The 13,447-nt window shown below is 44.7% G+C and overlaps 1 protein-coding gene across 3 annotated transcripts in view; it reads left to right on the top strand.

The window, feature by feature from the left end:
• The window catches only part of ALK (ALK receptor tyrosine kinase), a 527,922-nt gene that overhangs the window by 490,664 nt on the left and 23,811 nt on the right, over positions 1 to 13,447 (top strand). For all 3 annotated transcript variants that reach the window (XM_074949139.1, XM_074949138.1, XM_074949137.1), the window contains 5 exons: positions 2,753 to 2,851; positions 4,956 to 5,142; positions 10,218 to 10,308; positions 12,165 to 12,229; positions 13,219 to 13,348. In XM_074949139.1, coding sequence (XP_074805240.1) covers positions 2,753 to 2,851; positions 4,956 to 5,142; positions 10,218 to 10,308; positions 12,165 to 12,229; positions 13,219 to 13,348 — 572 coding nt within the window. The remainder of the gene's footprint in view (positions 1 to 2,752; positions 2,852 to 4,955; positions 5,143 to 10,217; positions 10,309 to 12,164; positions 12,230 to 13,218; positions 13,349 to 13,447) is intronic.

Below are 13,447 nucleotides of genomic sequence, written 5' to 3'. Positions count from 1 at the left end.
AGCGCTCGAAGCAGTTAAGTGATATTTTGCACTGAAGGGGCAAGATGTGTGATCTGTGGGTGTGAGTGCCCCTTAAAGAGCCTTTGGTTACATTGACACTGTGTCTGGCACAAATCAGAGAAAGAAGCCCTGATCTGAAATTAACTCTCACTCACTCACCCCAAACAAAGAAGGAATTTTCCCAAGGTTGCAATTTAGGGGTGTATGGGGGTGGGGGGAGAGTTGCTCTTTTTCCCCACCTATGCTTCATGCCACGTGTTAATTTCAAGGTGCTGCCCATGGCCCAGGAGGAAGGCTAGTACCTGCAGGGGGCTGGAGCCCCCTAGGGCCCGTCCTGTGGGCTGCACCTGGGGCTGCCCTGGAGAGTAGCTTGGGCTCCAGGCCCAGAGACCTGCTCTGTTCCCTGAAACCTTCAGCAGCCAGAGACCCACAGGCAGCTTGGAGCTTGCTCCCTGACCTACCCAACCCAGCTCCAGGGACCCACCTGTCCTCTGGGCTGAAGCAACTGCAGCTCTGCTCCAACCTCATGTGGTGCTACACGCCCTCACTGCTGATTGGCCCCAGTGCTTGGGCTAGAAGCTGTGATTGGTGAAGGTGGCCAGAACATCGGCTCCTAGAGGGGTGTTGAAGTGCTCCTGGCCCAACGGTGCATTGGGGGCTGCTGTCTTGTGCTTCAGAGTCTCAGCTTTTCCTAGGAAAAGCATAGTGAGGTCTCTCCCCTTGCAACTGAAACGGGAACAGACTGATTTTGGATTTTTACTTTTTATCCTTCAAAAATCCCAAGAACTTCCAGGGGTCTAAGTGGCCCCATGGCCTCTGCTGAAAGTTGCCCCCTCGCCATTGAAATCTGAAATGGCACTCCTGAATTTTCCAGTCAAACTCAACCCTAAGCTTTGGTTTCCCAAGAGCCAAAGCTGACATGTCACAGGCATGAGGCAGAGGGAGGGGCAAACATCATGGGAGAGGGGAAAGCAATGAGGAGAGTCCCAGTCAGTGCTTCATTTGAGAGCTGAATGCAAAGCATAGGTAAGCAGAGTGGAGTATATTTGCCCTGCTTACACTCAGATCTCCAGTTCTGGGCTTTCCCCACATATGTACGTTCAGAAGAGGTACTGAGTCCAGCAGGTAGAGCGAGGAACTCTAAGCCAGGGTTCTTGGTCCTATTCCCAGCTCTGCCACTGAGTTGGGGAAATTGTTCATCCTCTTTATGTTGCAGTCTCCCCATCTGTAAAATGGGGATAGTCAGATGTATTTATATGGGTGTGGTGATGGTCATCGTTTGCCTTGTGATCCCTGATTGGAAAGTGCTCCATAAGTGTTATTAAATGGTAGATATTGCAGGGGGATGTTACAAACCATCTAACACTGCATCCATGTAGTAGGGTTTTCCCCACCAATAGTCAGCTGTTCTTTCTGCCTAAGAGTGGGTGCATTTAGCAGATGATATACTGCACTTGTCCTCATCCTGCTTTCCGTATGACTTCGCATTGATGGTGGCACTCAGGCCGCTTGACAATTTAACTTTACCCCCGCACTCCCACCCCGGCCCTATTTTTATGGCCTTGCTTTCATATCCAGTGAGTGTGTGTGTTAATTTCCTGATAGGAAACCATCTGTTTTTATGGTTCAAACTTAATTGAGGAAAGTGAAACAATGAGCCATTGGAAGTCAGAGATCTGGAATTTGATTGCAGCAGAGGTTCTCCTCTGTTTCCCACAGTTCAAGAGCGACAGATGGAGTGAATGGGAGGAGGGACAGAAAAAAATATTACATTGAAAAATGACAATAGGGAGGCCCGCTGACGGGGCGGGGGGGGGCAAAGGGGGCAATTGCCCAGGGGCCTGGGCGATTTAAAAGGGCCCAGAGGCCCCCAGCCGCGGCCAGCAGTTCAGCACAGCGGAGCTAAGGCAGGCTTTCTGCCCGCCCTCACTCTGCACCACTCCCGGAAGCAGATGGAACGGCCCTACGGCCCCTGGGGGGACAGGGGGTCTCCACGCGGTGCCCCCGCCCTGAGCGCTGACTCCGCAGCTCGCATTGGCCGGGAACTGCAGGCAGCAGCACGCAGAGATCCCCCTGACCCCCCAGTCTAGGAGCCGCTGCCAGAGGGGTGTGCAGGTCACTTTTGGGAGCCACCCGAGGTAAGCACCAGCCCCCTGACCCCCTCCTGCACCCCGACCCCCTGCCCCAGCCCAGAGCCAGCACCCTGTACCCAAACTCCCTCCCAGAGCCTGTACCCCCTCCTGCACTCAAACTCCCTCTCAGAGCCTGACCCCTCACCTCCTCCTGCACTCAAACTCCCTCTCAGAGCCCTTACCCCAACCCCCTGCCTGGTGAAAGTGAGTGAGGATGTGGGAGAGTGAGCGACACGGGGGGGGGGATGGAGTGAGCAGGTGGTGGGGCTTCAGAAGGGGCAGGACAGGAGCGTGGCCTCAGGGAAGGGGCAGGCTAGGGGGTGGGGCAAGGTTCTTTGGGTTTGCGCAGTTAAACAGTTGGCGGCCCTACCAGGCAGGCATGTGCGATCCCTGGCCGTGCCGGAAGAGCGCACATAGCAGTGTTTGCGGCAGCTTGCTGGGCACCAGCCAGCACAGGAGCAGCACTGCCCAAATGTCAGGCGGACCGCATCTGGGGCTTGTGCGTCCATGGGGGCCCATTGACTGTCCTGCCCTGAGGCCCGGAATTGCTGTCGGCTGGCCTGACCATAGGGAGATCAGTTAAAACAAGTAACTCCCCCTTCCTTATGCATCTCTTTCAGCTGACCCCGTGGCTCATCTCCCCCTCTCCTTGGTCTTGTCTGTTGTGACTTCAGCACTGGTTGCTGCCCTCATTCTGGCTTTTTCCGGGATCATGATAGGTGAGTGTCTCATAAAGCGAAATGTGCATAGAGCAGCAAAAGTTGCAGCATATTGTGCTTCTCACCTAAGCCATTTCTAGCAGAGCCAAGACATTGGCATGAGGACTCAGGCTTTAAGCTGTGTTGGGTTTTTTTTTTTTTAATGAAAACTCATCTGTTTTCTTTTTTGATAAATGTTTTTAAGCAAAACAACCAATTTAGGGACATTTTTCCTTGTGAAGGGAAAGTTGAAAAAGTGGGGGGGGGGGGGAATTTAGTTTGAGCAATAGTTTTACACTTTATATTTCACCAGGCAGGAAATGGATATCCAGGTATAATTAAAATACCATCTTTGTCTTCCTTTTCTTTACTAGCTAGTGGCAAGGTCCTTCCAGTGACTGACTGCAGCATTGTAATACTTCTCATGATTGCATCCTTAAAGAGAGACTGTTGTGTAATTTGGGGTATAAAAATGTCAGACCACAATATCCAATTTTCACTAATTTTAAAGGGAGCTGTGAGTGCTCAGCACTTTCAAAAAAAATCAGTCCTCTTTTAGTTTAGGGTATCGACAATATGTATTTAGGTACTTACATTCAGTTACCCAAGTTTGAAAACCTTGGCCTAGATTCCAGTTTTACAAATTATGGTTTAGTAAGACATGGATGTTCATGGCCTTTGTCAGAATTTTGATTGCATCTTTTTTTAAATTTTTATTTAAACAATCCCATGCCTATATTCCTACTCTAAACATACCAGGATTATTGTGCTAATGCATGAGAACCAGTTATTCAAACTAGCCAGTCTTTCCATTGTCCACACTGAGGGAAACGCTTTTTAAAAATACACACACAGAGAAGGTCAGATGGTGATTAATAAATTAGATTTGTGTAGTTATTTCAGTTTAAGAATTTCAGATGTTGCTATTAATACATACACATGGTTTCAGATGTACAATTTCTGTTCTGACAGTATCCCCTTAAGGATCTAATTACTTTTCAGTGAATAGAAGAATAACCAAATTCTTTCTGGCCATTCCTATCATTCTCATGAGCAGAATGAGAGCACAAGCAATCAAAGCAAGAGCAATGATAAGGTGAAAGGAGAACTAGGAGGGCTTGATAATAAGTCATTAAACCCATCCCCCTTTGCTAGTGGATGTTTTCCCCTTAAACTCTTCCTCTCAGTGACTTATCTATCAGAGCCGACATAGGACCCAGTACAGCCACAGTCTTTGGGCCCAGTCTTGCTCCCATTGAAGTCAGTGGCAAAATTACTATTGGGTCTGTCCATGCTTGGGCCCTACTTTGTAAACTTACATGTGCAACTCGAATTACTTTCACAGCAAGACTAGCTTTGGTCTGTGATTTCCTAAGAAATGCCTGTCTTTCACAGGCATGGAAAGCTAACGTAACAGCTAAGTGAATTGATTCTGAGACTATAAGAACTGATTTCAGCTTTCCCCCAAATTTGAACCATGCCTGAGGTTTAGAAACATTTGATCAAGTGGATGGATGTCTTTAAAAACTTTACACTTACACGCTAGATTCTCTTCATGCTTATGGGAATCAAGAGGGAGTTTCATAAACTGAAGTCATTTTATTTACATAACTTCATTGTGAGGGGAGAGATTTTACTTCTAAAGAGATTTCAGTGTGAACATTGTGATACGACGCAACTAAGCATGGACTTTTATTGAACTTCCTCATAAGCTAGGCTCTTAACCAAAACCCTGCATCCAAATGCCCTTGAACTTTGGGAAAGTTGGATCTGGATACTTTGAAGCCCAGACAATCTCTAACAAAACAGATTTGTTACTTCAGAGTTCACTGTTTGTGGATTTCACCCTATTCTTCAAATCAAGAAATACTGGAAGACTCATAAGTGAGCTTGTTCTTAGCCTAATTTCTAAACCGAACAAGTTGGATAAATTCAGCCTGAGCTTTGGAGAAGCACCTAGACTTCTGCATGTACGCGAAGTACAGATGGTTGACAATGCCCCCATTTATTTTGATTTATTGGAGTCTGAACACTAGACCAGTTCCTCAGCACATATGTTCTGTATTGGTTGCCTTCATGTTCACAGGGCAGTCTGCCTCTCTGATTCACTGTGCTCTATTTCTAGTGTATCGCCGGAAACATCAAGAGCTGCAAGCTATGCAGTTGGAATTACAGAGCCCTGAGTACAAACTGAGCAGGCTGCGCACCTCCACTATTATGACGGACTACAATCCCAACTACTGCTTTGCAGGAAAGACCACCTCCATCAGTGATCTCAAAGAGGTGTCTCGGAAAAATATCTCCCTCATAAGGTAAGCTCATCTGTTTGCCTTCCCGATACTTCACCCCATACACTCGTATACACTCTGTCTCTTACACACACACACACACACAATCTCTCTCTCACATTCTCATTCTTTCTATACATTCACACACCTGTCCCTACTCTTGGACACACAAAAGAGCTATGGCGGGTAGGGTATTCCATGACCCTTTTGGGGACTGGTCTCCTTAGCCTTTCATAGGCTCATTGTTCATCTTCTGTCTTTTAGAAGGAACTGAAGAGCTATAACCATGAAGCCCAGTAATTCAGACCCCAGACATCTTTCTTCCAGGCTCTCAAACACTTTGTGGCATACCCCTGGTGTTTAGACCAAATATTAACTGATGTAATATGGGGAGCATGAGGATTGGAGGAGGTTCGTTAGAAGTCTGTGTCTGTATTCCTGGCAGTGAGTGATGAGAATCTAGATGCTACCCGACAGTGGGATTTGGATTATGAAAGCCAGAGATGGGGAAGTCTATCCATGGGCCTGAGCCACATTAAGATCTGGAACAGAACTTTTAAAAAGATTAGGGGGGCTTGGGTTGGGGATCATCTCTAGGAAAGACCTGCAGAATCATCGAGTCCAACCCCGCTGCTATTGCAGGATAGTCCTCCCCCATAGAGGATATGATGTGACTCTGATATTACATGATCCTAGACACAAAGCCAAAAGACAGGATTAAGAAGCAGGAGGGTGTGGGAGATTCAGGAGCTTGTATTTCCAAAATCCTCCCTGAGATACAACAGATGAAGCCCACAACATCCACTACCACCCTCACTGTGTTGTCAGGTACTGCAGGGCTCTTCTGTCATATCTAATACCTCACTGTTCACAAGTTAGGACTTCCCAGTGCACTGTGTGCTGCCAAATGCTTTTGTCACACAGGCTGTGATGGGATCACTGAGTTTGTATCAAGCCACAGCGGGTAGAGGAAGCAGCTGGGAATTGATGGGGGAGGAGGGATAGGTTTATGAGCCATAGAGCTCGGTTTTATATCCCCATTTTACAAAGGGTGAGTCAGTGTTGCAGAGAACAATGTTTCAGGCTGACACTTATTGGGAATAATTGATATCTTCAGTCAAGCCACAGGCAATTTGACTCTGCAGTGTGGGTGAGCTGCCAGGGCTGACACCTGACAGTCAGAGAATGTAAAGTTCTTTATCCTGGCAAAGAGTAAAGCCACTCTAAGTTGAACTGTATCTACAGAACAGGTACAGCATGGACAACAATAGCATAAGCTTCCCACCCTCGCCCACAAGGCATGTACCTTCACATTATCTAGGAGGGACCATGATCTGGGGAGTTCACGCTCTATGATCTGCTGAGACCATCCACAGAGGTGTCATTTAGAACCGGAATGAGGCCACCTGCTTAATGGAATGCAGACCATCCAGCAGCCATTCAATCTGGCCATCAGTCCGGGCCTGGTTCAAGCCAGTGCCATATAAGTGAATGACTTGGCATCCCACTGCAAGACAGCACCCCTAGAAAGCCCCCTCCATGTCAGATTTGAGGAACAGGAGTATCGGGGGAGGGCTTGCACTGCCTCTGCCAAAGCTGAACCCCTCCGTGGTTGAAGAGGGGATTCCAGCGCTGTCAGTCCAGCAGCTTCCATCTCCGCTGCATTCACCGTGGTGTTGTTATGCTGTGGAGCTGAGCCCATAATGCCCATGTGATGTGGCGGCTGTTGCACTTAGTGCTTTAACTTTCATTAATTGAAAACCAGAATAAGCAGTGACACAAAACTTCTATAATGAGCACAATGGAGAAAATGTGCATTAGTGGAGTGTAATACTTATTTATTTGCTTTTTTCTCTATCTTGTTTCATAATTAAACCTCAAACCTTCTTCATAATTTGTTAACATCTACAGTAACCGTTTTTAGCACTTACATAGCACGCTGTACTACACAGCCTCTCGTTTGATGCTTTCTTTAAGTGAGATATATAATTGTATGAGGAGTTGTTAGCAAATTTAGAGTATGACTATCAGATGAACAGTGTATCCATGATAGGCCCATCTTTTCTAGCTCACTTTTGAGTTACACAGCAAGTAAACTGAAATTAAAACCTGTTCTTGTACTAGCGTAAGAGGACAATGCTATGTAGTACTGTGCCAACACTTTAACTCCAGTAGATTGGCTTCATTGGGCATAGTTCGTAGTTTCCAAGGCCAGAAGGGACTATTGTGGTCATCTAGTCTGACCGCCTGTATAGCATAAGCCATAGAACTGCCCCCAAAGTAATTCCTAGAGCAGAGCTTTCAGAAAAACATCCAATCTTGATTTTAAAATTGTCAGTGATGAAGATGACCCTTGGTAACTTGTTCCAGTGGTTAATTGCCCTCACTGTCAAAAATGTATGCCTTATTTCCAGATTGAATTTGTCTAGCTTCAACTTCCACCCACTGGATCATGTCATACCTTTCTCTGCTAGATTGAGGAGCCCAGTATTAAATATTTGTTCCCCAGGTAGGTACTTACAGACTGTAATCAAGTCAACCTTTAACTTTCTCTTTGTTTGAGAGAGCTCTCTGAGTCTATCACTAGAGCACCTGTCTTATAACCCTTTAATTAGTCTCGTGGCTCTTCTCTGAATCCTCTCAAATTTATCAACATCCTTCTTGAACTGTGGCCACCAGAACCAGACACACTATTCCAGCAGTGGTTGCACCAGTGCCAAATACAGAGGTAAAACACACCTCTTGAGATTTCCCTATTTATGCATCCCAGAATTGTATTAGCTCTTTTGGCCACAGTGTGACACTGGCAGTTTGTGTTCAGCTGATTACCCACCATGACCCCCTAAATCTTTTTCAGTGTCACTGCTTCCCAGGATAGAGTTCCCCAGCCTACATTCTTTGTTCGTAGATGTGCACATTTACATACTCTATAGCCATGTTAAAATGCATACTGTTTGCTTGCGCCCAGTTTCCCAACTGATCTGGATTGCTCTGAATCAGTGACCTGTCCTTTTCATCATCTACCACTCCCCCAATTTTTGTGTCATCTGCAAACTTTATCGGTGATGATTTTATTTTTTTTCCCCCAGGTTCTTGATAAAAATGTTAAATAGTATAGGGCCAAAAAACAAGCCCTGTGGCACCCCACTGGAAACAAACCCTTTCAATTATGATGTCCCTTTTACAGTTATATTTTGAGACCTCTCAGTTAGCCAGTGTTTAATCCCTTTAATGTATGCCATGTTAATTTTACATCATTCTAATTTTTAATCAAAATGTTGTGCGGTACCAGGTCAAAAACTTCACAGAAGTCTAAGTATATTACATCAGAATTATTACCTTTATCAACCAACTTGTAATCTCATAAAAAAAAAAGAAAGAGGAGTACTTGTGGCATCTTTGACACTAACAAATTTATTTGAGCATAACAAATTTAAAAAAAAAAGATATCAAGTGAGTTGGACAGGATCTATTTTCCATAAACCAATGTTGATTTGCATTAATTACATTACCTCCCTTTAATTTTTTAATTCTTTATTAATCAAGTCCCGCATCAGCCGCTCCATTATCTTGCCCAGGATCGATGTCAGACTGACAGACCTATCCTTTTTGACCTTTTTAAAACTTGGTGCAACATTAGCTTTCTTCCAGTCTTCTGGAACTTCCCCAGTGTTCCAAGACTTCTTGAAAATCAATGTTAATGGTCCAGGAAGCTCTTCAGCCAGCTCTTTTAAAACTCTTGGATGCAAGTTATCCAGAGCTGCTGACTTTAAAATGTCCAACTTTAATAGCTTCCGTTCAATGATCTTCTCAGACACTAGTAGAATAGAAAGAGTGTTATCATCACTATATGATGAGACTATATCATCTCTTTTTTCTCCAAATACAGAACAGAAATATTTATTAAACACTTCTGCCTTTTCTGAATTATTATTGGTAATTGTACCATTTCCATCTAGTAATGGACCAATACTATTGTCAGGATTCTTTTTATTCCTAATATTTTTTTTAAATCCTTATTGTCCTTAACTCTGCAGGCCACAGATTTCACCTTGTGTCCGTTGGCTTCCCTTATCAATTTTCTACAATTTCTAACTTCAGATGTATATTCATTACTACCAACTTCCCCCTTCTTCCATTTGTAATTATATATATTATATTTATTTTTTTATAGCTGCCTTCACTTCCTTTCTAAACCAGGTCAAAAATTTTACCAGTACAGCTTTCTTCCTCAATTGTGTGATTTGGGCTGTTTTGGCATCTAGTGTAAGGTGTTCTTTATTATAATTCATGTTTTTCAAATTAAATTCTTCCTCCCAGCTAATTTGATTTAGCATTCTTTTCACCTTTATGAAACTGATCCTATTAAAGCACACATGCACGCGTGCGTGCACACACACATAGATATAGTGTTTGTAGGTGTGTGTGTGTATGTGTATATATATATATATATATATTATATTATATTACTAGTCTGGACTTTATTCTGCTTGTACATGATAAATGTGATCAAGTCATGATCACTTGTACCTAAGCTACCATTAATTTTTAATTTTGTGATCAGTTCTTCTTTATCTGTTAAGACAAAGTCTAATAAAGAATTCCTCCAGCATATGTCACTCACATTGAAATCTCTCGTGATCATGTAGAATTTTTTCCTGCACAATGTAGATAGGTATATAAGAAGCCCTGGTGTGATTTGGTGCTCAGTAGCAGACACTTACTAGTACCCCATCTTGTGCTTTATCTTTTAGGACATTGATCCATAAGCATTCAACATCATTTTCCTCTGAGTTATAAGTGACTTGGAAATGGGTTATTATACATTAAGGATCCACAAGCTGTTACTTCTGAGGGCCACCTCCCTTAGCAGTTTTTACAGTGTAGGTCAAAGATAGACAAAATCGAGACTGGAAATCAAGCCATGTTCCCACAAATGGCTGTGCAGAGTGCTACCAATAGCATGGCCAAGAATGAAGTTTCAGTTCTTCATATTTTACTGTCATAGAAGCTATACCCATGTTCTGTTTCCTGTGATCAGAACATTACAGTGTGCGTGCTCTGCATTAAAACCTCCTTGTCTTTTCTGGTTTATCCAGGGGTTTGGGCCATGGAGCCTTTGGCGAAGTATATGAAGGTCAGGTGGTGGGGATCCCGAGTGACCCCAGTCCCTTACAGGTGGCTGTGAAGGTAAGCGACAATATGTGAGTAATCACAAAAATAACACTTTGTGCACCTTTCATCCAGGGGCCTCAAAGCATTATAAAAACATTGATAAATTAAGCCTTACAACACCTGTAGAAGATAGGTGTGTATTGTGTCCCTGTTTTGCAGATGGGGACACTAAGGCACAGAACAGGTGAGATGATTTCCGTAGGGTCACTTGGGCAGAGTAATAATACCTAGCTTTTACATAGCGTTTTTCATCCATACATCTCAAAGCCCTTTACAAAGGACAGTAGGTATCACTGTGCCTGTTGTACATGATCTACTGACTCCCTTGTCCAGTGCCCTATCTTTGCCTTGGGCCATGTTGCATTGTTCACAATCCCCTGCCCCGACCACTAGCCATACTCCCATGGTCTCTTCTGGTGCTGCAGGCATCACGTCCATCAACAAGATTGTTTATTTTAGAATCTCTGAGAAATTAATCCAGCTGATTCAACCTTATCCAAATGAGAAATTGCATTACAGAGAACTTTATTTCCAAGCTGTCAGCTTGCATCTATTACCATCTGACCACGTTCTGTGTGATGTCTGACATTGCTGTAAATGAAGCTAACACATAGCTGGTAATGATGAGCTCCAGCAGCGGGGATACTAGAGCCCAGTGCACTTTGCTGTGGTGGCTTGTAACTTTGGTCTCACTGTCAGAGAATGAAAAGCGAGGTTATATACTAGCCAGCTCCTCAACAACCTTACCACGCCCCATCAATGATCTTGGAAGGTGCCACACTCCAAGCCATCAAACATTTTACTTATCTCGCTAGCATGACTACAGATAAAAATCAAAGTCTATAATGCTGTTGTCCTCAAAACTTTGCTCTGTGGTTGAAAAACATGGACCTGTTATCAATGGCACATAAAAATCTTGACAGTTTCCATTTATGACACCAGTGAGGATTGCTGGGCATCAGATGGCAGGACTGGGTTTCCAATATAGAATTCCTGGCAAAAGCTGGTTCGGTTGGTATTGAGCTCATTTGATCTGCACCCACTTGAGATGGACTGTCCTTGTAATTCATATGCCTGAGACCCATTTATTATAACAAGTTGCATATTCCCAATTAAGCTCCAGGAATTGTAAGCATGGAGGGCAGATGAAACGCTTCAAAGTCACCCTCAAACCAAATCTGCCCCAAAACAAACATTTCTGACTTAACCTTTGAGCAACTGGCAATTGATCGTATTGCCTGGTGCCACAGCCATAAGGGTGGGTGTTCACAATTTTGAGAAGAATCACTTTGCGTAGCTGGAAGCATAGTACCAAGCACGAAAACAGCAAGCAGCTCAACTAGGCAAATGGCTCTGTGGCCAGTGTGGTAAATGTTGTTCTTCCCAAATTGGTCTGTGGAGTCACCCGAAGACCCGTTAGTACAAACTATGATTGTTGACATCATCCTTGAAATCAGGGTGACTAGCATCAGATGCAGATTTCCAGTACAGCAGTAGCTGATTGTAGTGGTCGGGAAAGAATCTGTCTAGGCATTATATCACACTCAACACAATAGAGTCCCCAATATATACAACATTGTGCAATTAACTGTTTGCATTATGGGGTGTTTCTTCTTCATCTGAAGTATCTGGCTATAGGCCACTGCCAGGAGGAGGATACTGGGCTTGATGGACCAATGTTCTGATCTGATGGCCAATCCCCCATGCCTGCCAACAGGGCTTCACAACCCAGTCTGAAAATGGCATGTTAGTTAGCTTGGTGTGAGAGTTTGTTGTGGGGAGAAGGGGATCGCTGCAGACTGTGTGTGTTCTGGGATTCTACAATCATGAGACTAAAACCTCTCTCTCCCTTCTTGTCCGGTCTTTTCCAGACATTGCCAGAGATGTGTTCAGAGCAAGATGAGCTGGATTTCCTCATGGAAGCTCTTATTATCAGGTGTGTTAATAAAAGGTAACCAAGGGCTTATGTGGGCTATGCATGGCAAAGCACAGGTCCTATAAGATGAAAAGTGCTCTGTGATGTATAATGATGTTAAAACATTCATACTGCACTTTTCACCCAAAGCTATCAAAGTGCTTGACAATGGCAGGTGGGCACTATTCTCTCTTTTTTAAAAATCAGATTGTGAAACTGAGGCTCAGAAAGGTTGATGCTAATGTTCTTAAAACGGTCCATTGAATTTAGATGCTTTAAGGTCTGGGTGCCCAAACTGGAACACCGAGGCCCTAGTTTTCAAGCATAATTACCTCCCCCATTCACCTGGAGCTCAGCACACGAGAAGATCCAGCCCTGTTTGTCTTAGGTTGGGCCACACAGAGACCACACAGAGTCAGTGGCAGAGTCACAGATCCCAGACAGCCAATTTTCCATTCCACTAAGAGCTGGGGACACAAAGCGGCATTGAAAACGGTGGCATTAGGACCCTGGGTAATACCCCCTACATAACTGACTCCCATGTCTGTGTATTGCTGCTGGAGCAACCCTACTCCCAGTCCCAGGCATAGGGAAGTCAGAGGGGAGGTAGAAGATGTGGGTGAGGAGGGCGCATGCCCACAGCACAGTGAATTGTGGCTGTTCTCTGCTTCCCAGGGCCCATAGGCTGTGCCAGAATATAGAGAGTGCAAAGGGGACTGAAAGCCATCCTTCCCATCCTCCGTTCCCGCTCCAAGAACAGAGACAGACTAACAGAGAACTGGGGCCAGTGTCTTCAAAGTAGTAGTGTTGCTAATTAGGTCTACCAACGGTGATACCTTAGACTTGGTAGCATCACAGACCATACCTGCATTTGACTGGCTCAGCACCCCTTCAGCTACATTGTTTCCTCTGGATAACCAGCTTCTCTGTGGTAGGGCAAGTTGACTCTCCACATCAAGGTGCCTTTTGGTTCAAAGCTGCCCTTCAGTTTAGTCTCGCTTTCTCTGCAGCAAGTTCAACCACCAGAACATTGTGCGCTGTATTGGGGTCAGCTTGCAGGCACTGCCACGCTTCATCCTCCTGGAGCTTATGGCTGGAGGGGACCTGAAATCCTTCCTGAGGGAAACACGGCCTCGACCGGTAAGGTGGGATGGGGGAAATTATCTTTCTCCACTAGTTTTGCAACCTGTGCCTTACTCTCCCTGCCATTTCTTCCTTGTTTAACTGCACTGGTGTTCT

Source organism: Natator depressus, chromosome 3 (genome assembly GCF_965152275.1).
Source record: "Natator depressus isolate rNatDep1 chromosome 3, rNatDep2.hap1, whole genome shotgun sequence".
In the NCBI taxonomy this organism is placed as follows: domain Eukaryota; kingdom Metazoa; phylum Chordata; order Testudines; family Cheloniidae; genus Natator; species Natator depressus.
Note: the sequence above shows the minus strand (reverse complement) of the source record. Positions and strands in the feature narration are given on the sequence as shown.